The 27,897-nt window shown below is 56.4% G+C and overlaps 12 protein-coding genes across 12 annotated transcripts; 7 read left to right on the top strand and 5 right to left on the bottom strand.

Annotated features, from left to right (window-relative positions):
• Positions 1 to 139: 139 nt before the first annotated feature.
• KRP23_12831 (Mitochondrial substrate carrier family protein ucpB) lies at positions 140 to 1,141 on the bottom strand (the record flags this gene model as incomplete). The annotated part of the gene is made up of 1 exon (XM_067883471.1): positions 140 to 1,141. The coding sequence occupies one exon, from the start codon at positions 1,139 to 1,141 to the stop codon at positions 140 to 142; it is 1,002 nt and encodes a 333-aa protein (XP_067738913.1).
• A 512-nt stretch (positions 1,142 to 1,653) lies between these two features.
• Positions 1,654 to 2,682, bottom strand: KRP23_12830 (Mitochondrial substrate carrier family protein ucpB; the record flags this gene model as incomplete). Its single annotated transcript, XM_067883470.1, has 1 exon — positions 1,654 to 2,682. One exon carries the CDS (start codon positions 2,680 to 2,682, stop codon positions 1,654 to 1,656), a length of 1,029 nt encoding a protein of 342 aa, XP_067738912.1.
• Positions 2,683 to 3,061: 379 nt separating this feature from the next.
• KRP23_12829 (uncharacterized protein) lies at positions 3,062 to 4,549 on the top strand (the record flags this gene model as incomplete). The annotated part of the gene is made up of 1 exon (XM_067883469.1): positions 3,062 to 4,549. One exon carries the CDS (start codon positions 3,062 to 3,064, stop codon positions 4,547 to 4,549), a length of 1,488 nt encoding a protein of 495 aa, XP_067738911.1.
• A 263-nt stretch (positions 4,550 to 4,812) lies between these two features.
• On the bottom strand, positions 4,813 to 6,351 carry KRP23_12828 (Glycerol kinase; the record flags this gene model as incomplete). Its single annotated transcript, XM_067883468.1, has 1 exon — positions 4,813 to 6,351. One exon carries the CDS (start codon positions 6,349 to 6,351, stop codon positions 4,813 to 4,815), a length of 1,539 nt encoding a protein of 512 aa, XP_067738910.1.
• A 3,018-nt stretch (positions 6,352 to 9,369) lies between these two features.
• KRP23_12827 (uncharacterized protein) lies at positions 9,370 to 10,092 on the top strand (the record flags this gene model as incomplete). Its single annotated transcript, XM_067883467.1, has 1 exon — positions 9,370 to 10,092. One exon carries the CDS (start codon positions 9,370 to 9,372, stop codon positions 10,090 to 10,092), a length of 723 nt encoding a protein of 240 aa, XP_067738909.1.
• A 366-nt stretch (positions 10,093 to 10,458) lies between these two features.
• Positions 10,459 to 11,250, bottom strand: KRP23_12826 (uncharacterized protein; the record flags this gene model as incomplete). Its single annotated transcript, XM_067883466.1, has 1 exon — positions 10,459 to 11,250. One exon carries the CDS (start codon positions 11,248 to 11,250, stop codon positions 10,459 to 10,461), a length of 792 nt encoding a protein of 263 aa, XP_067738908.1.
• A 418-nt stretch (positions 11,251 to 11,668) lies between these two features.
• On the top strand, positions 11,669 to 13,360 carry KRP23_12825 (Sodium/potassium/calcium exchanger 4; the record flags this gene model as incomplete). The annotated part of the gene is made up of 1 exon (XM_067883465.1): positions 11,669 to 13,360. One exon carries the CDS (start codon positions 11,669 to 11,671, stop codon positions 13,358 to 13,360), a length of 1,692 nt encoding a protein of 563 aa, XP_067738907.1.
• A 1,490-nt stretch (positions 13,361 to 14,850) lies between these two features.
• Positions 14,851 to 15,377, top strand: KRP23_12824 (uncharacterized protein; the record flags this gene model as incomplete). Its single annotated transcript, XM_067883464.1, has 2 exons — positions 14,851 to 14,961; positions 15,045 to 15,377. 2 exons carry the CDS (start codon positions 14,851 to 14,853, stop codon positions 15,375 to 15,377), a joined length of 444 nt encoding a protein of 147 aa, XP_067738906.1.
• A 1,640-nt stretch (positions 15,378 to 17,017) lies between these two features.
• KRP23_12823 (Phosphatidylinositol 4-kinase gamma 4) lies at positions 17,018 to 19,478 on the top strand (the record flags this gene model as incomplete). The annotated part of the gene is made up of 4 exons (XM_067883461.1): positions 17,018 to 17,545; positions 17,620 to 17,790; positions 17,876 to 17,947; positions 18,102 to 19,478. The coding sequence occupies 4 exons, from the start codon at positions 17,018 to 17,020 to the stop codon at positions 19,476 to 19,478; spliced, it is 2,148 nt and encodes a 715-aa protein (XP_067738905.1).
• A 112-nt stretch (positions 19,479 to 19,590) lies between these two features.
• KRP23_12822 (uncharacterized protein) lies at positions 19,591 to 21,513 on the bottom strand (the record flags this gene model as incomplete). Its single annotated transcript, XM_067883460.1, has 2 exons — positions 19,591 to 19,698; positions 20,650 to 21,513. 2 exons carry the CDS (start codon positions 21,511 to 21,513, stop codon positions 19,591 to 19,593), a joined length of 972 nt encoding a protein of 323 aa, XP_067738904.1.
• A 245-nt stretch (positions 21,514 to 21,758) lies between these two features.
• KRP23_12821 (Inhibitor of Bruton tyrosine kinase) lies at positions 21,759 to 25,473 on the top strand (the record flags this gene model as incomplete). Its single annotated transcript, XM_067883459.1, has 5 exons — positions 21,759 to 21,977; positions 22,045 to 22,096; positions 22,190 to 22,401; positions 22,477 to 22,661; positions 22,728 to 25,473. The coding sequence occupies 5 exons, from the start codon at positions 21,759 to 21,761 to the stop codon at positions 25,471 to 25,473; spliced, it is 3,414 nt and encodes a 1,137-aa protein (XP_067738903.1).
• Positions 25,474 to 26,106: 633 nt separating this feature from the next.
• Positions 26,107 to 27,650, top strand: KRP23_12820 (putative protein phosphatase 2C 38; the record flags this gene model as incomplete). The annotated part of the gene is made up of 2 exons (XM_067883458.1): positions 26,107 to 27,256; positions 27,331 to 27,650. 2 exons carry the CDS (start codon positions 26,107 to 26,109, stop codon positions 27,648 to 27,650), a joined length of 1,470 nt encoding a protein of 489 aa, XP_067738902.1.
• Positions 27,651 to 27,897: the final 247 nt, after the last annotated feature.

The following is a 27,897-nucleotide window of genomic DNA, read 5'->3' as shown; positions in this document are numbered from 1 at the left end:
TGGTAGTGGCGACTGTCTTTCATAGTAAAAGAAATATAGCGTTGTGTGAACTTGCGGTATAAGACGTGTATATTGAGGTAATAATTGATGTCTGCCAAGCAGCTCAGAGATGACGACTGAGGTGCTGTGGAGCCCAGGCTTAGATAGGTCCCATACCCATCGTTGCGCGGAGCTCCTCGTACACCATGAGCGAGATGATGGTGTGCGGGCCAAGCCGGAACCAGTTCGGCAGCCACCCCTTGAAAAAGCCACGAACGCCTTCAGTGCGAAGCACTTGCATAAAGGCTCGGCCGAGGACATTGGAGCCTCCGCTCTTGGACTCGTTTTGGATCTGGGTCTTCATCACGTCCATCGGCGATGACGCCGTGGCCGCCATCAGACCAGCAAACATGCTCGAGATCATGTGCACCGTCACACCTTCCTCCAGCGACGTCTGTGTCAGCAGAGTGTGCTTCATGTGGTCATAACTTGGCAGTTGTGCTGCAGTTAGAGCCATAGCACGGAAGGTAGTGGCGGCAACGCCACGGTAGAAGCCTTCGACGAGACCTTCCTGCTGGTAGATCTGACGGCAGGCGAAGGTGAAGTTGTTATGGTAGCGCGCACCCGTACGATCGGCCTGCATTCGGACCTTGACGAGGTCCATGGGGTTCACCAGTGCGCTGCCAATGCCGCCGGATGTGGCACCAGCCAGCAGCTTGATGTACAGCGGAGAGGTGGCACGCTCGTCCGCCGGGATGTGGAAGACCTTGTCTTCGAACGTCTCCTTGACGATGTCGTACATGCCGAAGCGGATGCCGGAGTAGACGTACTCCCGTAGCAGTGAGGCCTGCCACCCCTTGGCCCAGCCGGCAAAGCCCTCCTCTTTCCAGATAGTCTTGAGGCCGTGGCCGAAGCCCAAGTAGCGCGTCTGAGCACCAGCAGCAGCCGTCGCGGGCTCCAGCGCCTGGAGTTGCAGACGCACCTTCACCACATCGATGGGGTTCGTCACGGCCGTCGCGAGGGTGTTGGCCAGACCGCCCAGCATGATCTTGACGCCGACGCTCTGCTGCCAGTCCACCTTGTGCTGGGCAGCGGCCACCGCCGCAACTTGCGTGAGCTTGGTGCTCTCATGACGCTGCACAGGTGCACTCGACGTGGACATGGTCGCGAGCGGGGGAGATGACGCTGCTGCCAGGTGCTGCTATGCGCTTGGAGGCCAAACGGAGACTGCCGAGACCATCGTGGGGCTGGCAGCGATCGCCATGACGCTCGAGTCCGCTGACTACTTCACCCTACAACGGCTCGGGAGTAGCCGGGCCAGATTCTGCTTGGATTTTGGTGCTTGGTTGGCCGCTGGTCGCTCTTCGTCACACACTCGGATGTGGTTGCCCAGCGCTCGAGTTCGAGGTTTCTCGGCTACGTCGACTGTCATTCGCTTTCCAGTTGTGCCAGCTCGCCGCACGGCGTATGGGTGCCAAAGCTGTGAGGCCTCGCACCGCCGGTAAATCTGTTCGGGATGACTCATAGGCATCTCTCACCGGCAGCCTGGAAACGCGGACCCGTTTTGTTAAACGCCAACGAGGTGAGTGGTCATGCACAGGTTGGTTTGATATTGGCACTCATAATACGCACTGTCTGCCTTTTGCTAGAATGCGCACACGGCACAAGGCCGAGCTACACCGGCTTCAGACCCATCGCGGCGCGGAGCTCCTCGTACACCATGAGCGAGATGATAGTGTGCGGGCCGAGACGGAACCAGTTGGCGAGCCAGCCCTTGAAAAAACCCGGGATGCCCTCCGTCCGCAGCACTCGCATAAAGGCGCGTCCCATGACGTTGGAGCCTCCGAGTTTCGTCTCGTTCATGATCTGCGTCTTCATCACGTCCAGAGGAGACGACGCCGTAGCAGCCGTGAGACCGGCGAACATGCTCGAGATCATGTGCACCGTCAAGCCTTCCTCCAGCGACGTCTGTGTCAGCAGCGTCTCCTTCATGTGGTCGTAACTAGGGAGCTGCGCAGCCGTCAGCACCATGGCACGGAACGTGGTGGGCGCCACACCGCGGTAGAAGCCTTCGACGAGACCTTCCTGCTGGTAGATCTGACGGCAGGCGAAGGTGAAGTTGTTATGGTAGCGCGCACCCGTGCGATCGGCCTGCATCCGGACCTTGACGAGGTCCATGGGGTTCACCAGTGCGCTGCCAATGCCGCCGGATGTGGCACCAGCCAGCAGCTTGATGTGCAGCGGGGTACGCCTGTGCTCTGCGGGGGACGTGTGGAAGACCTGGTCCTCGTAGAACTCCTTGACCTGGTCGTACAGTCCGAAGCGAATGCCCGAGTACATGAACTCTCTCAGCAGTGAGGCCTGCCAGCCCTTGGCCAGGCCGTACCAGCCTTCCTCCTGCACGATGGTCTTGAGCCCATGGCCAAAGCCAAGGTACCGCGTCGGTGCGACAGTTCCAGCAGCAGCGGCGGCTGCCGAGGACGTGATGGCCGTCGACTCCAGCGCTTGCAGCTGCAGTCGCACCTTCACCACGTCAATCGGATTGGTGGCAGCGGCAGATAACGTGTTCGCAATGCCGCCCAGCAAGATCTTGAGCCCCACGCTCTGTTGCAGCTCTGCGTGCCTCTGAGCTACCCTCACAGCGTGCAAGTGGGCTAAGTGAGCATCACTATGGTGCTGCGGGGCCACGTTGGACGTGGACATCAGAGGCTTGGCGGCTCGAGCGCAAAATGGAGACTGAGCAAAACCACCCGTGACACGGAGCTGGAAGCAGAGGAGCTGTTACTGACCTTAGATGACAAGGAACCCTCTGTTGAGTGACTTTTGAATTGAAAGTCCGAGTCAATGGCCGTTGCGGAGGCAATAGCGATCCTTAAACCCGACAGGAAGTGAACTTCAAGGTAAGGTTGAAGATTGGACTCGACTGGCGATGTGTATTCCCGTGATTCGCAGGGTTCGGCGCTGTTAAACGGCTCCGAATCGAGGCTTGCGTGGGGCGACATCAATGACGTTGCTCAGCATGCTGCCCTATAATTAGGATGGGCCTTGGGAACAGGAGGTCCAAGTAGCCATCACGAGGAGTATGAACGCTGCAGACAATTTGCGCGTGGAAGCTGCCGCAGCAGACGCGCAAGGAGATGGCGAGCAGAACTGCTGCATCGGCTGCTTCCGCCTGCTGCCATCGCCTCAGGAATCGCCACCGGAAGGTTGCGACGACGCCCATGAGCCCGATCTACTGTGTGCGTCGTGCCTCCTCCGATGCAAGAGCAGCAATTCGCCGGTGACACACTCGGTTGGTGGATGTGGAATGCTGTCGCCACTGCCGAAGCTGAGTCTTCTCGTGAAGGCAGAGGCCAAATGCCAGGACCAACTGCAGCTACTGCGGGGTCAGCAAGAAATCCTAAGGCAGCAAAGGGAGAGTCTACAGGCAACAAGACAAGCAAAGGAGGAGGCTCTCGTGGCCGAACGGGAGCTGGCACGGCAACGGCGGAAGCACTTTTTGATGATCCAGGAGCGCCGCAAGCGCGAAGAAGAGCTCAAGTTCCAGCAGTTCCAAGTGGAGGAGCTCACTGATCGTTCGGAGCAGGAAGCTGGTGTGGACAAGCCCAAGAAGAAGAGGCCAAAACCACCGAAGGTGGACACGCCACTCCAACGTCAAACGTCCGAGCGTGCGGTCGATCTCGACGCTACCGAGCTGGCTCTGCCTTATGTCGTGATGCCGATGGTCAAACACGCGGAGACCCCCCATGCACACGCTAGCATGAACAACGACGACGTTAGCTCTGCAGAGGCGCACTCAACGAGTTTATGGGAGCGTGGACGGCAGATGATGATTTGCTACTCGCAGGACCTCTCGCCTCTCATCGAAGGCCGCAAGCCCCGACGCTTGCCCTTCCCGAAACCTGCTGCTGCAATTACGCCTAGCAGCATAATGACACGCAGGCAAACACCGGACACCAACGCTCAGATCATGATAGTACGTCGCAACAAGAACCAGCAGAACGCATACAAACAAGGCAAGAGTCCTGCTCCAAAGACTATGAAGCTCCGCCCACTAGAGGAGCAGAAGCGCTACACTATAGCGAAGCCTCAGCAGCAGAACTCGAGCAATCAGTTTGACGATTTTCATTCTCGAGGAAATACCGAGACGGTCAGCAAGCGGGCCATCCCGTCTCCTCTGTCATTGCAGCCTCCGCGCCGCATGATCGAGCACTCTGGTCCGCTAACAGCTGAGATCAAACCCGTGTCGTGGGCAGTCGAGCTGACGAAAGATGTACTGCCACAAGACGATACGCACGAGTTCGCTGCCGACGAAGCTGGGAGCTCGGGCTTCTCTGCACCGCTGTGTCCGGTAGCAGAAGACGTCGATAATCAGCAGTTCACCATGTTCCCATTGCAGCACCAGCTTCCGAAACCCACTTTCCCTCCTTCCAAGTTGCAGCCTCCAGCTGAGGCGGCAGCGAAAGCTCCTCGGTGGGAGTACTCGGCCGAGCGGCTCTCAAGTTTGCTGGAGAAGTACAACGTCTCCGTGTCAACTGCAACGCCGGCAATGACAGCGCCCAAACTATGAACAGCAACTGTTGCGTCGCTTCAACTTGCTAGTCGACAGCGAATGTCTTCCGGATAAGTTGACTGCCGGATAAGTTGATTTTAGATTTGCCTTTGTAGCAGATGTAAATCTGCTGTGCATGTAACACGAACCAAACACGTCCACCATTCTGCCGGAATATACATATACACCACACCTGACATTTGCTCTCCTGCGTTATCCTGCTTGCAAAACCTTGGCACTAGCCCGCATCATAATCTACTGCTGGTCAGAGGGTCTGCGATTCACTCGTTCTCCTCCCAGTTGAGAGTACGCTCGACGGCCTTGTTCCACTGGTGGATGAAGTGGCCACGCTTCTCGGCCTCCATGTCCGGGTTCCACGTTGCGCTCACCTGCCAGTTCTCGCGCAGCTCCTCCACCGTCTTCCAGAAGCCCACAGCCAGACCAGCAGCATACGCTGCGCCAAGTGCCGTCGTCTCAGCCACTACGGGGCGCACCACGGGCACGTTAAGCACGTCCGACTGGAACTGCATCAGCGTCTGGTTCCCCACCATTCCACCGTCCACCTTGAGCTTGGTGAGGTGCACACCACTGTCGCCTTCCATTGCGGCAACCACCTCCTGCGTCTGGAAGGCTGTGGCCTCTAGCGCAGCACGGCAAATATGCTCGCGAGTAGCGTAGGAGGTCAAGCCGACCAGGACGCCACGCGCATCGTCACGCCAGCGAGGCGCGAACAAACCGGAGAACGCCGGCACGAGGTACACGCCGCCGTTGTCTTTGACCTGTTTGGCATACTCCTCGACCTGGGGGGCGCTGTCGATCATTTTGAGGTTGTCACGCAGCCACTGCACAAGCGATCCAGCGTACGAAATGGAACCCTCCAGCGCGTACACGGCCGGCTGGTCGCCGATCTTGTAGCCCATGGTGGTCAGCAACCCCTTGGTGGAGGGTGTCGGCTTGGTGCCCGTGTTCATCATGAAGAAGCAGCCCGTTCCGTACGTGTTCTTGGCCTCGCCGGGGGAGAAGCACGTCTGGCCGAAGAGAGCCGCCTGCTGGTCGCCCAGGTCGCCCGAGATGGGGATGCCGGAGATCACGCTGTCCTTGTGGCCCGAGGCGTAGACCTCCGAGCTCGAGCGGATAGCCGGCAGCAGCGACTTGGGGATGTTGAGGCACTTGAGGATCTCGTCGTCCCACTGGAGCGTGTCTAGCCGCATGAGGTTCGTGCGCGAGGCATTGGTCACGTCAGTCACGTGCACGCCGCCGTCCACGCCGCCGCTGAGCTTCCAGATGAGCCATGTGTCCATGTTTCCGAAGAGCGCGTCGCCGGCCTCGGCCTTGGCGCGCAGACCGGGCACGTTCTCGAGCATCCACATGATCTTGACGGCCGAGAAGTACGTGGCGATGGGCAGACCCGTGACGGCGCGGAAGCGGTCGCCGCCCGTGCCCAGGAAGCCCTCACCCTCACCGTTCTTGAGGCGGTGCACGATCTCCGTCGTGCGCGTGTCGTGCCAAACGATGGCGTTATACAGCGGCTTGCCCGTCACGCGGTCCCAGATGAGCGCCGTCTCGCGCTGGTTGGTGATGCCGATGGCCTGCAGCTGCGAAAGCGCGATGCCTCCCTGGGTCAGCGCCTCACGCACGCACGTATCGACGTTGCGCGTGATCTCGTCGGCGTCGTGCTCGCACCAGCCTGGCTGCTGGTAGATCTGCTTGTGCTCCATCTGGTACGTGGCCGCGATGTTGCCGCTGTGGTCGAACGCGATGAAGCGCGAGCTGGTGGTGCCCTGGTCGATGGCGCCCACGAAAGACGCAGCGGGGGCCATGGTGGAGGAGAAAGAGCGCGAAGGCGGAGGAATAGAATCCACTTGAGCTGCACGAAGACACTTGCGAAGTGAGGGCAGTCGGACGTGCCGAGCAGCGGTGGCAGAGCCCGATCGGCTCAGGCGAGGCCACATGGCGAATGATGCCTGTCAGGTTGACGAGGGAGGAGGGGATTGGCTGCTGATTATAGGGGTTTCAATATGGGCATAGTTTGCAATTTGGGCCCAAGATATCGACACGTTGAACCCATAATGCAGCAAAGGTTCGCCGAGCAGTGCGATGACTTGTGCGTCCTACAATAGTCTCGGTCCTCGATGTAAGTTACCGTTGCGAGCCGCCATGGTAGTGTGCCATGATGGCACACCAGTAACAGGAAGCGAACGTGAAGGACGGCGTATGTAAAGCAGCGTAGGGAAATGGTCCTCTTGATCGCAGAGCAAGTCGATATATGGGCTCCAAAAACGTAGCAACGGACCCATTATTAACATTTTAACTGGTGACGCATTCACGTCGTTGTTGAAGATCAAAGGAAAGGGAGATGGGCTCCGAAGTTCAAGAGAGATCGCCGAAAATACAAAGACAGGGCGCAAACTGTATTTGCAAAACACGGTGAGCTCGAAGTTAGGCTTATAGCTCGAGTATGGCAGTGAAGGTATCCACAGAGGTGATCCACCGCAGAGCGGACAGTCGATCGGGGATTGCACCGTAATTTGGAAACGCCGCGCTCTGTCGACGAAAGTGGATGCCGTCGTCAATGCCCAGTTGAACTTGTCATCAGGCCATCACAAGCTGAGTTAGGCTCTTGCGCCGAGGTTCAAGCCCGGAGCGTGACGGCGGCCGGCGGCATTCGCATTCGTTCGTGAGCGGGCAGCGCTGCTTCCTGCTCGGCGTGAAGCGGGCTCTCGGTCGCTGTTTCGCCGTGGAGGAGACGCGCGATGGCAATCCTGCGCCGAGCCCCAACCCACAAAGACGGTAGCTAAGGACACTTCGCAGACGGTGGCGTCAACCTGAGCAGAAATCGTGAGCTGCCGGACTAGCTGTGAACAGCGGGGTGTATTGAGGCGTCAGTGACGCGAAGCGAGCGGTGCTCTCTCGTGTCGAGCTGCTTGAGCATGTGGCAAAGACTGCCATGGAGGTGCTGGAAGAGGTGGACATGCGAGTGAAGGATAAAGGCGTGATCAAGTTTGGTATGGTGGGATTCCCCAAGAGTTCCGTGATCAATGAAGAGGTTCCGACACTGGCAACGGAGCTACCGGAAAGTCGACAAACATTCGACACGATGGCTTTACCTGCGAAGACACTCGACCCTGCGCAAGATTGAAACATTCGCTCTCTGTATCGAGCCTTCGTACTCGCTTACCCGGGCATGAATCTGCGTACGAATGTTCGATATGCTGTTCAACGTCGCTGGTATGGATGGAGAGCGCTGGTGCCACAGCATTCACGTGCGATGTCTCCGGTTTGCTCAGCCGCGCAATATGGAACTTGCTCCGATTCAATTTGAAGCGGTACATGTATTGTATTTAGAAAAACGTCCTGCATGGAATTCCACTTGGCACTCGCCATCGCTGCGTTCACGAACGCTTGGTTGTGTAGTGTTTGCAGGACTGGATGACCTTCTGAGTTGTGTGCGGTGGGCTCACCCCGTGCCCTGTGGGATAGTTAGTTCTCGTAGGATAAATGAGTCATCTTAGTCTAGTAGCACTGCTCTGTGTACATGTATTATACTTTCAGCGTTGTATTCCCGCAGTTGCCATTGCTGCGGTTTAGCTGCATCCTCAGGCGAATGTTACCGAGGAAGAAACTGAGTCCGCCGATGCATGCCAAGATAACACCGGCCAGTACGCACTCACGAGGATACGCAACAGCGTACATGTGTGGCAGCACCTCGAAAAACGAGAAACAAGTCCAATCCTCTACAGCCACGGAGAAGCACACAGTTGACACTATGCGATGGCTCTCTCTCTATTAACGATGAATGGCGTCGAGTATAAGCCAATCTGACTTTGCTATGTGGTCTGCATAGTTGCTGCCATCTCTGCGATAGCGGTTTGGTCCGCGCATCGAGTGTATTATAATGCGAGTCGCAACGTCTGCCAGCGAAAAGCTAGAGTGCTGTCTCGGCGATCTTGATGGTCGCGGCGACTTGGCGTATTTTTGTGCCTCGCGCGTCTTTTTGACCTTGAAGTTGCCAGTATAGGAATATATCCTGGTAAGTCGCAAGACGGCTCGCGTGGTTCACCACGAACCGCTGGTGAACTTCACCACTTGCGAAGGCTTGCTAACAGACAGACAGACAGACAGCGAGACCAGTCTGACAACAGCAGCGTTGGTAATAGAGATTGAGGAAAGGCATTTGCATCATGCAAATTGCATGTGAGGCTGGTTGAAGTTCAGCAACTACTATTGCATCGCTATTCGAGCGGAAGGTTTGGTCGGTCTTGATCCTCTCTCTTCCTGTTTGTGGCTCTGGAGTAGCTTTGAAAGCATAGAGAGGTGGGCAGCTCTGATGAGCAGCAGTGCGAGTGCTCACTGAGAACAAATCCCGGTCCATGTGCTAACCATTGCCATATCAGCTGCAGCACAGCAGTTGAGCAGGTGGCTTTTTCATCGCAGCAAGCGAGAATCGCACGAGCATGGCTGTCTACAGCCAATCTGCCCGCGCTGCCGTGTCGGTGGCGCCATCATGACTCACGATTCGAGTGGCTCTCGACGAGTGCACATGGGCGGTATAAACCCGCGTGATGGGCCGATTCTTTCCCGGAGCCCAACGAATAGCATATCCTGTCCTCTTGCATCTCAACATGGATCCATTTCAAGCAGCATCAGTATTATAAATCACCACTTCCCAGTCACGTAGCCTTTTATCCAGCATGCGAACTCGAGTTCCCGGCGGACCTTGACTCGCTGCACGTCTACAGCACGCGCGGGACCCCAGGTGCACTTGCAGGGTGCCTGGACTCGTGCCATTTCCCGAATTCAACGCGACCGAGCAAGCCACACATTCCAGACGCCACGCCATGGCCGACAGCGACAACAGCACCACACACAACCTGCTGCAGTACCTCATCTTCGTGCTGCTGCTCGTGATCGGTCTCTCGCCCTTCCTGCTCATGCTCTGGCGGAACGCGGCCTACCGCGAGCGGCTGCGGGACACTTTCTGCTGCAAAGACTGCAGCGACGTCTGCGCACGGAGCGTGCACTACGACGAGGCCGATCTACGCACGCTGCGGGAGCTGGAGGCGCCGCCGCAGCGCGAAAGCGTGGGCATCAACGGGGCCTACCGCATGTACCAGGCGCGACGCTCGCGCTTGTCGCTGCGTCTCGCGTCGTGGCGTGAGGACGTCAAACGCGGCGGCGGTGACGATGACCAACTGCACCACAAGCTGGCGCAGATCCAGGCGGCGCAATACCGCCGCCAGCAGACCCAGCCGGCAGCTTCTGCGTCGGCCAGCAGCGCCCCAATCAACCGAGCCAACTCGGCTCCCAACGTCCCGTTTGACATTCGCGTCGTGGAGATTAACGACCGCGTGGACGAGTCCAACGCTGCGTTCTCGAACGCGTCGGATCTATCAAACGACTCGGACGAGGAGTCTGTGTACGAGTTGGTGCCACCCACGCCCAAGAACGAGCAACCACGTAACGCGGCGGTGCGGACTGGTCGACGGTCAGCTGTCACCGCTGAAGAAGAGGAGGAGGAGAAGAAGGAGGACGTGGTGCCTCGTGACCACGAGATCGTGTAAGCAAATTTTGAACGAATGAAGTTATCATCGAGGACGCGTCAGGACCGTGAAGAAACACACAAGTGCCGCAGATGCCCTCGTGGCGGGCGCTATTTATTGGGTGTGACTGCAGACGGACGTCTACCATAGTTTAGACAGCGAACTACCGTCGTGCGCATGAAGGCACATATTTAATAAAATGCCACATTTGCAAAGTGCAAGGAAACTAGTGCCCGTCATCATGGCAAAGCCAGCAGGAAAACCACCTTGAAGCGTTGACTTCCCGCTCGCAACACCGTGCACAAACAATGAGCTCGTGTTTTCTTTTTACTGCAGTAGAAGAAGAAAATGCGCTTGATCGTCAGGCGAGAACGCGGTGATACTGCGTTAGCTGCTACAAATAAAATTGTTCAGTGCGGCAGCGTCCTGTGCCTTGTACTTGCGCGTGTCGACGTAAATCGGAAATGCAACTGCCATGTCCATGCCATCGGTCTTGGAAGGCATTTTCGTTGCCATGAAGGTGCGAAGCTTCGACTCGGTGATGGCGAAGTTCTCGTTCTTCGACAAAAGCTTCACCAAGTCGGGCAAATACGCCAAGTAGTCCTTGTTCTGACCCTGCAGCTCCACGCTGTCGCCATGGTCTTGGCCGTTCCAGAAGACGTTGTCCTTAGTGAAGCGAATGATCAGCGAGGTGGCGTTCACAGCCGCGTCGTAGCAGCTGTCGTCCGCGGCGGCCTTGGCGACCGTAACAGCCTTGTTGAAGATACAGCCGAAGCCGAGCTTCCACTCGCTTACAGGGCTGTACCAGAAGCCGATGTCCCAGAGTGACGGCAACACGTGCAGCAAATGTTTCAACACTTGCGCGTCGTTGATGAGTTTTGGGGTGGACGCAATATCCGATTCCATCGTCTTGATCGCTGAGAATCCGTTTGGTGGCAGCGAGCTTAGTCCCCCCGTGGCCACACGCGTGAAGATTTCGTCCATACCGACGAGCCAGTCCACGGTGTCGCTGGGACTCGATGCGCTGGTGATAGCGGGCACTGCAGCAAATTGGCCGTTGACGATGCTACTCGGGTCCATGGCGGTGCCGGTAATGAGCGCCGAGTTGCCCTGAAGGGACGCTGCGGCGGAGGATACAAACAGGAAGGCGATCGTCACAGATACACAGCCGCGTTGCATCGCTCACGTGGAGAAGTGAGGATCTCTGTGGTGTGGTGGGGTTGTGCGGGGCGTTCCACGTTCCGTTCGGGAGAATGCGATGCGGGGCTTTGATGTACAACGCGCTTTCGGAAATGAAAATACAGGCGGCTCTTCACTGGCGACCCAGGTTTTCTGGGCGGTGCATGTGTCAACGGCTTTCTTGTCGCCAGCGTTACCAGCCCAAAGCTCCAGGGCGAGACGACAATCCGGCCCATGTGCTTTGAGCAACAGGACCAACACCTGCAAACAGATAACCGCGTCGCTGCCAGCTCAGTCGAAATGTGCGATGTCGGTGGGGCCGTTTTCTAACTTAAAATCCACACTATAATAACTATTCCTGATTTGAACCTCCCGCTGTGCCAGGGGAGTGTCCAGGCCATTCCTCAATCCGCACTCCATGACAGCCCAACAGCAGCAGCGTCGGCGGCGTCTCCGAAGGCTGACGCGTCAGACGGTGGGCGTAGCAGTCGTCGTCGCTGGCTGCGTCACGGGGTTGGTGGCCATGAGTCGCCGCGTGCTGGCCGCCTCTGGCCCCACCCCCCGCACGCTGACTGAAGTCTCGTCGTCGTCGTCGTCCTCCTCCTCCTCGGACTCTTGCGGCGAGCTAGCGAGCTGGGAGACGGACGGGGGCATCGTGCTGTACATCATGGCGCTGGGCTACATCTTCGTGTCGCTCGCCATCATTTGCGACGACTACTTTGTGTCTGCGCTGGAGAAAATCTCCGACGCGTTGGCGCTGTCACCCGACGTGGCTGGAGCTACCTTCATGGCCGCCGGCTCGTCCGCCCCCGAGCTGTTCGTGTCTCTCGCCGACAACGTCTTCAAGAAGCCAGCGGAGAGCTTGGGCGTCGGCACCATCGTGGGCTCGGCCATCTTCAATATCCTCATCATCATCTCGCTGTCGGGACTGCTAGCGGGTCAAGTGCTCAAGCTCGACTGGCGACCGCTGCTGCGCGACTCGATGTGGTACACGTGGGCGATCGCTGTGCTGGCCTTCGCCGTGTGGGACGGCACCATCGACGTGCTGGACTCGGTCATCATGGTCTGCTCGTACGCGAGCTATATCGGCTACATGGCGTTCAACGATCGGGTGGTTAATTTTTGCTGCAAGCGCCCAGATGTAGAACTGGAGGAGGAGAAAATGAAGATGACGACCGCGTCCGCATCGAACACTACGTCGACCGCAGAGGTGATCGTGACCACGGGCGACGTGCAGCAGTCGCTGGAAGAAGAGGGACGATCGCACAGCCGCGGCTTCCTAGGCGAGCAAGACAAAATGAACCCCATGCTACGCTCCAAGTATCGCATGTTCCAGGCACAGCAATTGCTCCAGCGCACGAATTCAACGGGCGAACTCGTGGATGTTGAAGCACCCAGTTCCACTGGAAAGGTTGCTGTGAAAACTATCTCACCATTACGCAGTCCGCAAGAACAGTCGAGCGACGTGACGGAGGTGGAGGACGAGCAGGAGAAGTTGCCAAACTACTTTGACGTTGTGCTGGTTCCACCTCCAGGTATGCTGGCCAAAATGTGGTTTGTGTTCACGTGGCCCATCGTGGCTTTGGCTCGCATCACGATTCCAGACTGCCGCTACCCTGCATTTTCTGCAGCACCAGGCTATTCGGCGACCTTCGTGATCTCCATCGCCTGGATTGGTGTGCTCTCGCACTATACCGTCGAGTTCGGGACGAAGTTCGGTTGCATTACTGGCATCCCGTCGGCGCTCATGGGGCTCACAATTATTGCTGCGGGCACGTCCATTCCAGATGCGCTGAGCTCTATCCTGGTCGCCCGCGATGGTCACGGCGACATGGCTGTGTCTAATGCGCTCGGCAGCAATGTGTTCGACATTTTGTTCGGTCTGGGACTTCCCTTTCTCCTGTCGAACCTCGTCTATGGTGAGACCGTACCTGTGTCAGGCAACGACTTGGATATCTCGATCGCGATTCTGTTTGCTGTGCTGCTTTTCGTGGTGGCCGTGCTGGTTACCTCGCGCTGGAGGCTATATCCGCTTGCTTGCGCGTTCCTGCTGATGCTTTACGCGGTATACGTCATTTTCTCGTATTTGCGAGGGTTAGATATTATCTGAGGGAATGCAAGTGATAATTATCTTCTACCACGAAAATGACTGGTGGTTATCCCAGCTCTACGAAAAGAGCCCTCAGTTCACAGACCGCTTCAACTTAAAAACACATGTTGACACCACTTTTCAAGGAGATACGTAAGCTTACCATATTCAACAGGAAGAGAGCTACAGAAGAGAACAAATACGAGTGAAAAAGAGACGTTGTAAGCACGGTCAAAGGCTGTGTGCAATACTACAATACACCCAGACTCTGGTGCTTACATGCATGCCGCTGTGGACATAATCTAAGAGGATTGCAGGCCACAAGTTGCTGGTGATGGCATGCATGTCTACCAAAATTTGATCTGGTACATGTATTATACATGTAAGCTTAGGGGCCTCTCGTCAGATTGGGGATTGCGCTTCGGATTTTGCAACAACACCACAAGTGCCTCAGTGTCACACACCTCGGCAATTGAGTCAACTCGCCGCAGTACTGCAGTCGTCGTACATGTCCAGGTACATACATACCCGCGCTTTTGTATAATAATGGCTGCGCAAACAACTGCAAGGACGAGTGTGCAAGTTTGTGGCACACGAACGGCGAGGAGCGTCCTACTAGTATTTCCTAAGGAAGGAGGGCACATTGAGCCTGGAGCTCTGCAGCGGTCAGGCGCGACCTCTCCGAGAGTAGATAAGACGGGCTCTTTGACAGATAGGTACACCAACGCTGAATCGAGCACAATGTGGACAGCTTCGACTAAACGTGTGTTCCGCCGCATGAGCAAGCCGGACCAAGTGTACGCCGATCACGTGGCTCTTTACATGTCGCTGTTGAACACTTTTCCTCCGATAGGGTAGAAATTCCACGGTGGAATTCAACAACGGTAGCCAGCCAGCCATGTCAACACGAAAGTTGGAGCAACCGTACACGTACTGATGCTCATTTGCGCGGGTCGCATGCGAGCTGTAGTTCTGAGCAACAGCTGGGCGCTTAAGCTGGGTTGGCGCGACGAGAGCAGCGCCGAAAATGAAAAGAAACGCGGCCTGTCGGCGGCCCTTGTCCGCCGGCGTTCCGTTCGGCGTGCTGCAGCGATTTGAGTGGAGGCTTTTGATGGGCTCTCACGCCGCTTCATTATGTGTTATTGCAGGTCAACTGATCGGGGGAATGTATTGATCGTTTCGATTTACTGCGCAAAGTATCAAATCACAGAGGTGGGGGCAAATCTTCCGCTCGCATCGCGTGTATTTTTTTCAATCTCGCGTCGATGCTAGCCGAGAGAATCCAGCTCGAGCGCTTGCATCGGTGCAGAGCGCTGTGGCCAGTAGTAAACCAATGCGCAGCTTTGGGTCGCAAGACGCCGCCGCGAGCACATGCGAAACGTCTCGCGCGAGCTCGGGGCAACGCGTCCTTTTCTTCCGCGACTCGGTTGCATCTGGCATGCTGACGCTGGCACCTGGCTGGAGTGGCGTAGCGTGGGTCATTCTGCTACTTTCTCTGGCGAGCAACGAGCATGGCGAGCCAGCAACCCAAAAGTGAAGGCAGCCCGGAGCTAGATGCTGCGGAGGTGGAGCGACGGCGTAAGCAGCGCGACCTCAAGCGAAAGTCCCGCGAGCGGAAGAAGGTAAGAGCTCTGCAATGGTGGAAGAGTTTGGACGTTGCTAGCTCGATCGACTGATTGGGCATGGGTGTACTTTGCGAGCACAGAGAAATCTACTGGAGTTGCAGACAACCGCGCAAGCGCTTGAGCTCGAGTACAAGCAGCTCTTTGCTGCTAAGTTGATGAGGGAGCAGCAAGGCAAGCAAGTTGAGAGCGTGGCGGTGAAGAGCGAGCCCGGCAGCACCGAGATTGAGCAGACTCGACTGGTCGAGCTGCAGGAGAAATACAAGACCGTGCGGCAGGAGATGCACGAGCTGCGTGAACAGATGACTGGCTTCAAGCAGAAGCTCGAGGAGTACGAACGTTTCATCGCCATGTTGGATGGCCATCTGATGGGCTTCCAGGACACTCAGACACAGGAGGAAGAGCCAACGAGTTGAGTTTGCGCCGAGCGGTGCAAGGTGCAATCACCAGTACAGCGAACACGATGGATGCCCAAACAGTCAATTGGAAGCATAAAGGGCAGGAAAGCTTGTAGATAAATGGACTCCCCAGAAGTGGGCGGGTGCGAGAGCTACGGTAAGAGATATGGATATCGAGAGGGTAATTATCAATCAACACGCGGATTTATAAGCGCAGCTCCCAAAGCAGGGAGCTCCGCTCTTCCGCGGCATGAGCGAACGAAGCCATTTAATGTCGTCGTGCAGAAAGGATAGGCAAACAGCCTCTCCCCCGTTTCCTTACATGACGATTATTAGCCCGATGTGGACGTAAACATCGCATCTGGCACTCGCGAACGGGTTCATAGCGGGGGATGCTGTATCTGTATTTGGTCGCAGACTTGGCTGGCCGACTCGTACTGTGTACCTTCAGCCACCGCTGTTTCCTACACTGATATGATATTATAGGAGGACGTATTCACCAGCAAGAAGGTGGCGTCGCTAATACCACAGAGAGCAGAAAACACAACATTGATGCTAACGCGTCTGTGAGCAGATTGCAGTCGCGAAAATAATGCAGTACGCCACCCGACTAGAGCAACGAAGACTCATCAAAAGTGCGCCAATAAATTAGTGAAAGATGCGTGGAGAAACTTGTGCCGACTACGAAATATATCGTGGCTACGATGCAGGCATTCATAGCGTGTGGGCCGCACGACGAGCCTAGTGAATGCCACATAAACAGCCCGTGGAGAGAACTCCGTCTCCGAGTTCTCCAAAAGCTGCACTGGTGACTGAATTTCCTGCATGTAGCTCCACCCCTATTTGCACTCACTCACTGCTTGAAGCCGCAGCGTTTGACGCGCTTGCTTTTGTGGAAGCGAGAGTAATATAGATCTTGATCTAGTGCGCTGCAATCCAGGCCTTCCGAAAAAAGTTTTGTATTAGAGCGCCAATACAAGTTTACCCACTCAACAACTTCTTTCCAGCCCACTGCTGAAGTGTTCAATGTTTAGAGATTCAGAATGTATATTATCATTTAGTTCCAATAGTTTTCCAGAACGGGACCTTAGCAAGTTAGACGAGAACAACAGATTTCATCGCACGTTAAGTACACCCAGAGAAACTGGGGCTACGAGGTTGCTGCTGAAGTGCCCAGTACTCATTTATCTGCTGGATTGAAGCACAGTGTGGCTATTATGCGCTACAGTATCCCTGCCTTCTCAATTCATAGGTGTTTTTAACTAAGGCTAAGCAACCTAGCTATTCGATTTCGTGGTGGGCACAAGAACGATAACTCTACAGTTCCGGAAGTAGTGATAAACATTTCTGTTGGCATACAATATTCATTTTAGTTGTTCACATGGTAGTCACCATGGAAATGTTTTTCGTATGGTAGTCACCATGAAAATGTTGATAAAACGTGAAAATGTCGCCAACAATTTCACTCAATCATAACGCGCCACCTCAACATTTCCACCAATTAAGACGGATCCTTCCGTTTATTGGGCTAAAACGTGTGGTTATACGATAAGTAATTGGCAAAGCCACTCCATCTCGAGTCCCAACTGGTCCGGCGCTCGTCCTCCCCCTGTGTGTGACCGAGTGACTATTGCTCCTGATTGACCAAGTGGCCAGCGATGCAAAAGGACGAGGCCAAGATGTCACGCTCGCTGCCCGGTGGTTGGCTGGAGAGTGGGCACGGGGCTGTGGTGGTGTACGTCAAGGACTTTCGCGACCCGCTGGAGCGCCGCAAGAAGCTGATGTTGCGGCCCTGGGCCAGCATCAAGGACATTAAGGACCAGTTGCAAGTGGTATTCAACGTGCCGTCCAACGCGCAAAAGCTTTTCTATCAGGGGCGAGAGCTTAAGAATGCGCACAACTTGCAGCAGTGCGGCATCTACCAGGACAACGCTGTTGTTGACTTTGTGGCACGAAGACCGCAGAACCTCGCAATGGCCTACACACGTGAGAGTGACGAGGAGCGTGGCAGCAATGCAAGCAGCGGCAGAAATAGCGGTGAGGGTACTGCCACCAAGAATTCTGCGCCGGCTCGAGTGAATGGCAAGTCATCGCAAAACTTGCGGCCGGAGCAGATGCCTGTCGTGAACATCCATCCGTACGGTGCTCATTTGTTGCCAGTTACTCTCTTGAAGATAACGCACCAGGTTCGCTCTAATTGCAGTTTGTACTTGCGTGTGCTCTGTTGACAATGATTGCGTGTGACTATTTGTTTGTGAAGGCGCTGCAAGGTCTAGCTTTGGGTCTTGCACCAGTGCTGGCAATGGATGGCACCGGCGGGACATATTTCTTTAAAGATCCGTCTCACCGTAATGTTGGGTGCTTTAAGCCCCAAGATGAGGAGCCGTTTGGGCCGAACAACCCGCGTGGACTAGTGGGGCAGTTGGGTCAGGTACGTTGCAAGCTGTACGTGACTAGAACTCAACTCGTTGACTTGTTTATTGACATCTCTTTCTGCCCACTAACGTATGCGACAGAGCGGACTTCGTCGAGGCATTCTCTCTGGAGAAGCTTGCGAACGGGAACTGGCCGCGTATTTGCTGGACAAGGTAATTGCGCTACTAGACTTTTTGCAACACTATTTGTTGAGCGCAGAGTCAGCATATAGTTGCTTCAACCTTTGCTTTTATAGCGGCAATTCCTAGTTGGACTGGTCCAAGGAGAGCCACGTTTAACTTCGTGTTTCTTGTCGTCGATAAACAGGATCACTTTGCCGGAGTACCAGCAACGTCTCTCGTGGAATCGCGACACCCCGTGTTTAATTACACAGGTAGTGCTGGCGCTTTGAATTTTAAGGTCGGTTCACTGCAGGAGTTCGTGCGGCATGACGACGTTGTGAGCGACCTAGCACCAAACCAATTCTCAACTCACCAAGTCCACAAGATTGTGCTCCTGGACATGCGACTGCTGAACACGGACCGCAATGACGCGAACATTCTCGTGCGCAAGCGTCGGTCAGCGACTACAGGCCATGCGGAGTATGAATTGATACCAATTGATCACGGCTATTGCTTACCGCAGTTCCTGGAGATCGGTTGGTGCGACTGGTGTTGGTACAACTGGCCGCAGCTACAAAAACCACTTAGTGCGGATGATCGAGCGTACGTGTTGTCACTATCGGCGCAGGAGGATGCTGACCGCTTGACGAAAAGGATCCCGTTGCGACGTGCGTGCAGACGCAATATGATCATAGCAAGTATGGTGCTGCAAAAGGGCGTGCGAGCAGATCTGGTGCTGTTCGAAATTGCTCGGATCATGTGCCGTGAGGACCTGGACGCGCATTCCACCTTAGAGCAGTTGTGCATCGAGGCTTTCCACCAGCTGCAGGTTATCGAGCAACGCAAGCAGAACGACGCACTCTTCCACCATTTGCAAGCATCAATCACTCCGGTTATCAAAGCAAGTGAGCCGATTGCTGCTGAAAAAGAACAAGGCACACCTCCGATAGCGATGCCGTCATCGCCACGAGCAGCCTTCCGGAATTTACGGTTGTCCATTGATCCTCCATCACTGCGAGAATCTTTCTCGTTCGGGCGCTCCCCTGTTGCTAGCGGTGCTCGGTCTCCGCCTGGATTTTGGGCAAGTTATGCTCCATTTAGCTCAGACGAAGAAGATGATGATGACGCGCAGGATTGCCCGAAGTTCTCGCCGCCTAACGGGGTCGGAAGGCATTCTACACCGAATGGACCCAGCAAGCCACGGCTTTCGCTTAACTGGGATGAGATGGCATCGCATGCTCTCTCGGACGCTGTCCACCATGTGGGGAATGGATACACTGGATCAATTGCCACACCCATGAGTGCGCCCTCCAACGGACACAAGGGCTCACACAATGGTCCTCGATCGCCCACAGCGTCCTTCATCGGCGCCGAAGATGACAAGGACGAGTTTGATATCCTGAATGATGTGTTGGATGATGACTTGCAAGATGAAAAGCTCTTCCTTAGCATTTTGGGCCGATTGCTAGACGAAAAAATCGAAACAGCCAAGAGACGGCAAATAGAGGAGCAGAAGCGGAGGCAACATGCAGACTGCCGCAGCAGAACTACGGGCAACAGCGCGATTCCCGTCCGGGACTAACAAACAGAAACACCTACCGTTATTCTCCAGTTCACTGCATCATGCTTGAGTTCTCCTAGCTGCGTGCTTTTTGCGTGAAGTTGCTCTGGTTCGGCCACCAGTTCAAGCCCGGTCACTCGCCCGCGAAGTCATCAGTAGGCTGTGCGAGCCCGTGAGAAGCAAAGAAACTTGTCCATTCATCGTGATCAATGCGCAATGCGTTTCGAAGGAACACCAGAAGCTGCTTCACTTGCAGCAGTTCCAGATCATCGTGATGCAAGTATAATATCACCTGGAAAAGTTGTGTCGACTGAAACTCACATCCATCATTGGTAAATTGGCGCACTGCTTGAGCGATGAAAAGCTCTGCAGCGTGCGGACCAGCTAGCCCACTGGTGTTAGAGTTTGCTGCCCCTGCGCTTGAGATGTTGACGACTTCTCGGCCAAGCAAGCGACGCAGCAAATCCGGGTACCAATCTGCTGTCTTTGTTACCACGGCGAGCACTCGCTGCCCACGATCTCGCTCAGAGAGTTCACGCATTCGTCGTAGGTCCTCCACAGCATCACAACGCACTTGCAGGCTACGAAACTTCCCGGCAAGACATTCGTGTCGATCCTGGTGGAGAATTTCCAGTGCAGTGGCCAGCCTTGCCGATTGTTGGCATTTGGTGACTTCGAGAGCGTCCACTGCTGCTTGCAATTTTTCGATGCTGTGAAGCGGTGGTACCGAAGGTGACAGCGACTGTGAACCAGTAATGGTCACGGCAAATGGAGAGGATGCGATCTTGCTGATTGCAAATGGTGACAGTACCGTACTTGGCTCTGCAATGCCACTCTCCCCCACAGCGTTGAGCGCCCCAGAGGTAGGGGCCATGGAACTTCTAACTGAAGCCAAGGATGCATGGTTGGATCGGGATGCACTCGCTCGCATCCTATGCGGACTTGACTTTATATTGCTGGACGCTCGCAGGGGCCTTGACGGCTGCTTTTCATCTCTTGTCCGAAGTCTAAACTCCCCCAAAGACGGCAGCCGTCGATGTGGTGAACGCTGCAATTGCCTCGTTGTGTACGGTAGGTACCAGGCACCTTGGCCGTCGTCTTCTTCTCGGTTGAAAGGCGATGCATGTCTAGCAGCAGCGGCGTCATCGTGCGTGACCCTGGACCCGAATTGTATCCGAGTATTGGTTCGTACCCCACCCACGCTTCCGCTGCTCACCACTGAATGAGGTGTCTTTAGTCTGGCGCGAAGGTACTGTTCGTGCAGTGCCTGAAACCCGCTCAGGTCAGACGGAGGTAGTTTCTGTAAGAAATTGGTGCCGTTGCGCGTGGAGCGCAGCCGGCTCGTGCCTTCTTCGATGGCTTCGCGCAAGAGCTGAAGAGATGCATCAGCACGGGATGTCTGGTAAAGATGCGGTTGCTCACCCGTGGCGTCGATAGGGTCTTCGTCCGGCTTCCGGCGGTAAATCCCGCAGACCTTCTCGGGCGAAAACCCGCCCGCATTTGCTTGAAGCCTATGCGCAAGCTTGATCTGTCGATCATCTAGTGGACGCTTGCGACTTGTTAGTGACGCAACAAACTGGTCCGCGAGAGTCGTAATGGATGCCCCCGATGTCGTACAGGACGAAGGTTCTCGCAGCTCCTTGTCCTTGTCCGAGTTTCCTGTCCCCGTTGCACCCCCGACGCCACCTCCGCCTTGCACACGGTGTGCGTTCTGCATCATGGGGGTGACTCCGTACACGAGCTGCGGTGAAAACTTGAGGTTGAGTTCGGGGCGGCCCAACGGGCGGTACGGCTCGCCATGCGGACTGCTCCACCCTCGCTGGTCAACCTCGCTCGCCGCCGAGGGTTTGCCTGCTCCTGAAGGCGGCGTCGACGCCGGAAGCGAGATGTGGAACCGCGTGCGCGAGACAACGGCGCGCTCGAATTGCGGCGGCTCCCGAGACCGCACGTGCCCCGTGACTTGAGACACGAGGGAGATCGAATCACCCCCTGCTCCTTCTTCCGCTGTGTCGCCGCCAGCGGCTCGTGCGGACTTGGTCGCCGAGGACTGGGTCATCGCGCTCGCAATTGGTTGGAGAGACTAAAAAGGCAACTATTTTCGAAGACTTCAACGTGAATACTGTGGGGAACAGATGAATCTGAGCGTTATTGTGTCTACGGCGGTAGTCTCGCTATGAACACTCAGACCCCAATGGCGTAAATCCTCAAAAATGGTGACCACAACGGAAGCCTAAGGCGGCGGAAGGGAAGAACGAAGGGAGAGAAGATCGCCACACCCCCAACCTATACGACGAACAAACCATGCAAGCTCCAACTCATGACGACCCAACGGACCTCTGGGCCTGCGCTCGAACACCCGAGACAGCGCCCGCTCTAGCGCGTCTGCTGCGGGACGCGGCGCCCCCCGACGACCGCAACGACTATGGCGAGACGGCGCTGCATGTGGCGGCAGCGCACGGCAACGAAGAGGCGGTGCAGCTACTGCTCCACTCCGGGGCGGACCTGCTGGCCGCGGATTGGGTGCGTAGGCAGCACTGAGCGACCATGCTCCTGGAGGTGCATGGCTGACCTGTTGTGTGCTGCGCAGGAGTCTGGCTGGACGCCGTTGCACCGCAGTTTATACCACCAGCATTTGTCCAGTGAGTGTGTATTTGGGCTCTGTAGACTGCGGCACATGTTGCCTGCGCTGACTCACTGCATCTTGTCCTGACGGTTTGGTTGTGTGTTCAAAGCATCGCTGATACTTTTGCGCCATGCTCAGACGCGCTTCGGCAAGAAGTTTGTGCGGAAATACCTGTACGAAACTCGGGATCATGATCAGCAGAGCCCCATGCAGCTGCTGTCCATAAGACTGCAGCAACATCAAAAACCTCTGAAAGAGCTCGAAAACGCCGCAGAGACGTGCGCCGGACTCGTCTACACCTTTGGAAAGCGAGACTACCAGGTACTTATGATGGCATGCGCCAGCATAGGTCCAAGTCCTGCAAGTAGCTGACATTGTGTTCCTGATGATCTTTAGCTTGGATATCATTTGCCAAATGCAGACGTGCAGGTCTCCCCGCGGCTTGTGGAGCTCCCCGTGAACTCGCCCATCATCCAACTTAGTGCTAGCAAGTATCACACCGTCGCACTGAGTGCAGCGGGCGAGTGCTTTGTCTGGGGGTTTGGCAAAGGTGGCCGTCTAGGCACGGGAAACGAGTTTGAGTGAGTACTACCTCCCCAAAGCTCTTGTTCAAGTGGGTCGCTAACAATCCATTGCTATTCTAACAGCCGTATCGAGCCGACGCGGCTGGTGTCGCTAGAGACCACACCTATGAAGAAGGTGGCCGCGGGAGAAAACCATACATTGGCACTCTCGCGTACTGGCCAAGTCTTCTCTTGGGGGTCCAATAGCTTTGATCAGCTCGGCCACCCTGGCAAGTCAAGCTCATCGCAGAGCCGCCTTACACCAAAGCGCGTCGACGCTTTTCGATTTCGCGAGGTAACAGACATAGCAGCCTCGGCTTGCCATTCCGCGGCTATCACCGCTGAAGACGGCGCGGTATACACCTGGGGCAGCAATCGCCGAGGTCAGCTCGGACGCAAAGAAGGATGCGGTACGGACCAGGCGGATGCGACTCCGCGAACTGTTGACGCCCTGCGCCCGCGGCACCCGATGTGCGTCGTATACGGTGACTACGATTCCGTGCGAGCGGAGAAGATAGCACTCTCGGATTGGCACACATGCGTCGTGCTGCGCTGCTCTCGCAACGGCCGCAGCCCAGGTCAGGTGTGGCAGTTCGGCTATGGTTCCTACCGTCCCAGCCGAGTGAACTTCCCGCCGGCAACCGCGGCGAGTGGCGCTGGTGCCGTAATGTCCGACACCTGGTTGCCGTCGTGTAAGCAGCGCGGCACGGATATTGTGGAAGTTTCGTGCGCTCAGAACCACTCGATTGCATTGAGTGCTAGCGGCTCCGTGTTCACGTGGGGCCACAATGTACCAGCGCTATCGCACCATCCGAGCGAGAACTTGCAAAATCGTCAGATGGCTACAACCGGGAACAATGCCCCGTCGTCACCGTCGCCTAGTGCACCGCAGAAGGTGTCATTGAGCAGGTACGGCCCTGTTGCAAGTGTATGTGCTTCCCAGGACCACTGCGCTGTTGTGACGCAGCAAGGAGATCTCGTGTCGTGGGGCTGCGGCCAACAGGGAGTACTGGGTCATGGGCGTGGTAACACGTGGCAACCAAGTCCAAAGCGCGTGGCTGGTGTGAAGAAGGCCGTGGCCGTGGCAGCGGGCCACCAGCACACGGCAGTTTTAGTAGCACCCGTGCATCCCGATTTCAACTCAGCAGCAGATATTGCAGGCCAGGACGCGGCCCCCTCGCTGATGGAGCTGGCAGAGCGCCAGATCGCAACACACGTGGATGTGGCGAACTGTGTGCTGGTGTGGCAGTATGCTGATCGCTACGCCGCGTTCCGGCTGCAAAGCTACTGCTTCAGCTACATGCGGAACAACTGGGACGCTGTGTTGGACGTAGTGGGGCGGGACCGCATGGAGATATTATTTGAACTCATGCTGCCGCCAATGGAGGAGCTAGAACCAGAGGGGAATACGTTTGTAGCTCCTGTTGAGGTGGCGAAGAGGCCTCTTAAGGACAAGAAAGCCGGCAAGCAATCGTCTGCAGCCAAGAGCATGAATGGAAACAGGATCACTTCGATGCCAATTGGGACGCAGAAGGATGGCAGTGCGGCTGGTGCGGGTGCATTAGCCGCGAGTCGTGCACAGAACTCAGTTGTCAGCTCCTTGCCAGTGACCCCCAGTAAGACAAGTGGGCGTCGCAAGAGCAAAAGCAGCAGGTTTGTCCCGCTGACGTCGTTTTATTCGAATGAGTCCGCGGCGGCACCTGCACCTGTCACCGGCAGTCCATGGGGCCTTCATGCTGCCTTGGAAGAGAAGAAGCCATCGCCATCCCAATGCAGGTCGCTCGATCCTGCGTCTCCAGGATTCACTCCCAGTCCAATTCCCGTCCACGCGCACGTTGAGGCATTCCCGCCACCAGCATCTTCACTTCGTAAGAACAGCTTGGATGGTGCTTCTCAGAGACAACGCAAAGCAAGTATCGGGAGTCATCCGTCGGCAAGCCCGCGACTTTCCTTCTCGCCACTGCTGGCGTCAGCCAAGCACATTCTAAGCTACGACGGTGTTGAGCACGAGCAGGTAACAACTTTCTCGCTTGACGCGTTCCTGAAGCAGCCCGCGCGCCGCGGAGTGCGCGGCAAGGGCTCAGCACCTGCCGCCGCGACGTGGAGCAGCTCATCGACGTACTCGCCAGCCGCTCTCGAGCAGAAATCTCCGTCAAAGACGCTAAAGGAGATCCAGCATGAGGAAGAGGTGGCTGCAGCCCAGGAGCGCGAAGCCAAGGCGCGCCTTGGTGGTGGCATTGGCCTCGCACAGCAGCGTTCCCAGTCGACGGTGAATAGCTGGGGGCTGTTCCGTCCCCTTGATCATGTCTCGCTGGCCGATGTCCAAAAGCTTCAGGAGGAGCAAGAGTTCCTGGAGCAGCAGCGCCAGATCCTAGCGGAGATCGAGCGGGAACAGGCACAAAAGACCCGAATCGCAGCAGCAACAGGCGAAAGTGATCGCAGCCGTCAGCGATCGAAGGACAACAAAGGAGCTGCAGGGAGCAGCAACCAACGACGGAAGGAGCGCAATATCGGCGCGAGTGGTGGCTCCTCAGCCGCAGGGGGCGATGGCACAGGGGATAGCCAAAGCAAACAGAAGAAAGTGAAGAAAGCGAAGGAGCGAAAGGCGGCGAGGAAGGCGGCGGGCGAGACGTTTGTCTCCACTGCGAGCAGCGCTGGGGTTTCGTCCGCCCGAGCGACAGGCAGGAAGAAAAGTGGCGCGCCGAAGCCTGCTGCCACCGACGCGATCTGCGCTGATGGAGGAGACGTGAAGCCATCGCGTGTGCGTGCGCGTCCACGGCCAAAGCGGAAGGGCAAGGGAGGCGGCGGTGCAGGTGTCGCCGCTGCTTGAGATCGCTGTATGCGTCGCTGGGCGAGCTGTGATTGGCCAATATACTTTGTGAACTTTCCATGAGCAACTTCAACATCGGGTCGATACTGAATCCAAGTGTGCCCCCCAATCATCAACCAGCCCAGGAGACAAGCTGTCGGCTCTTGCATCTTGAAAGCGTTGACCGCTGGTGAAGCGTGCTGTGTGGAGCTGGATAGAGGAGCCCAAGCCTAGAAGAAGAAGGTTGCATTGTCCCTAATTGTGTGAAGTCGCAGCAAACCTCTTTGTTTCGATCGACCCTTCCTTTTCACCTGCTTGAACATATATTTCCTTGTATAACACACCTCTATAAACAAATTCCGCGCATTTCTCGGCTCGCGGTGGTGGCCTGACCGCTTGTCTTTGGGTCACGTCCGCCCCGAGCCATTAGCACTTTCGCCCCGTCAGCGCCGCGTCGAGCTCTCGACACCTCGGGGCACCATTGAGCTCACGACCGATTTCGAAGAATTGAACCCGTGGCAGTGGGAAATGTCTCTGCTGAGCTGCTCGCGCCGACACCGCTCGCTCATCTGGTACCGAGGCGCCCAACGAGCCGCGGCCCGTCGCCAGCATCAACAACAGGCAAGGATCAAGAGCTCCTCTGTCCCCGGCCGAATGCTGGTCACGCCCACCACCTCCAGCGCCGTCGTGGCGCTGGCCAAGCAGACCAGAGCCACCCACTCGCTCGGCAAGACGACGGCCGTCCGCTCGGCCACCAACTCGTCGTCATCCATAAGCGCAGTGGCGGCAGCGGCCACCGCAGCGGCGGTTTCTGCTACTGAGGACAGCTCCAACGCCACGACACTGGCATCTCCTCATCTGACGCAGCCCACCGACACCTTGATGGCCATGACTACAGCAAAAGAGGCGGTTGCAAGCGTGCTCCCTTTGGAGCAGACCGTGGACACGTCGGACACGTCGGGGCCGGAAGAGTCGTCATGGAGCGCCATGCTCATCGCTTTATTTGCGATGATCCAGCCAGAGTGGGCCAAGGAAAAGCTGGAGCTCGACGAGATCCCGCTGGAGGACATCCCCATCACATCTGTCCCGCCACAGGTCTCTGAAGTGCTACCCAGCAACGACGACGCGCTGTTTTGGCGCTATGACATGGACAGTTACGCAGCGAATCGCAAGAACGAAGACAGGTCGCAGTACGTACTCGACTCCATCACGCGCCCTGGCAGAAATGTAGAGTCGCCCGTGTTCTTCTGCGGGTGCTACGACGGCCACGGCGGCGAGGAGGCGGTGGACTTTGTGCAGAAGAAGCTCTACGACAACATCCGCAGCCACTTAGTGGAGAACGACGAGCCGGTGGCGCATTCGATCATTACAGGCTTCAAAGATACAGAGGAGGAGTTCAAGCGCCGCAGCCAAATCAAGTTCGAGCGTGGCTCGTGGTCGTCCTGCTCAGTTGGTGCGTGCGCGGTCATGGCGCTGGTCATCGAAAAGAAGCTGTACGTCGCGAGCTGCGGCGATTGCCGCGCTATCATGGCGTATCGCGAGCCGGATGGATCGCTCAGTGTGGAGCAAATTACATTTGACCACTCTGCAAACGAGGAGCGTGAGCAGCGGCGCCTGCGCGTCCTCTACCCAGATGACTATGATATCGTGTGCGAAATTGGACAGAAGAACTTCTACGTCAAGGGCAGACTGCAGCCAACCCGCTCCATTGGAGACACGTATATGAAGGTGAAGGATGTGAACCGCTCCCCCATGCCGCGCGGCCTGCGTATCCGAGGCAGTTTCCGTCGACCTTACATTTCTGGTGAGTCCTGTGTGTGGATCCTTGCCAATGAACGAACCTTTTCACTCACTGCTGTGCTCGCTTTGAATCTGCAGCCGTTCCGGACATTTTCCAGGTCGACCTCAAGGACCGCAAGCCGGAGTTCGTCGTCCTCGGGTCGGATGGGCTCTTTGGTGAGCTAAAGAATGAAGAGATCGTGCAATTCGTGGGCCAGTTCCGGGACCAGGGTGTGCAGAACGTGAGCCAAGCGCTGCGCGAGGCCGTGCTGCAGCGCATCGCCGGGATCTACGGCACGACGTCGGCGGACTTGGAAAACGTCCTCCCGGGGAACCGGAGGGACTACCACGACGATATTACGATCGACGTGCTGCACTTCACGCCACCGCCAGCAGCTTCCCACGCTGAGGCGGCGTGAACGATCGACGGACGTGGCCGATGGATGTTTGGGTGTCCAGTGTCGTTACGAACGGGCGGCTGCGTTGACACACCGTGCAAGGTCTCCTTGCTGGAACAGGTGTGCGTGCGTACGCCCCGCCGCGGATCCTTCCGATGTATATTTATTGATACGAATCCGCAGAGCTAGCGAACGCTAAGCAATATGTACTCTTATCCCCGTGTACTTTACTCGCTGACCAGCATCCACTTCATCTCCGTGATCATTG

This window comes from Phytophthora ramorum (genome assembly GCF_020800215.1).
Source record: "Phytophthora ramorum isolate Pr-102 chromosome Unknown Phyram_PR-102_s0016, whole genome shotgun sequence".
Taxonomy (NCBI): Eukaryota; Oomycota; class Peronosporomycetes; order Peronosporales; family Peronosporaceae; genus Phytophthora; species Phytophthora ramorum.
This window is presented reverse-complemented; position numbering and strand designations above follow the sequence as displayed.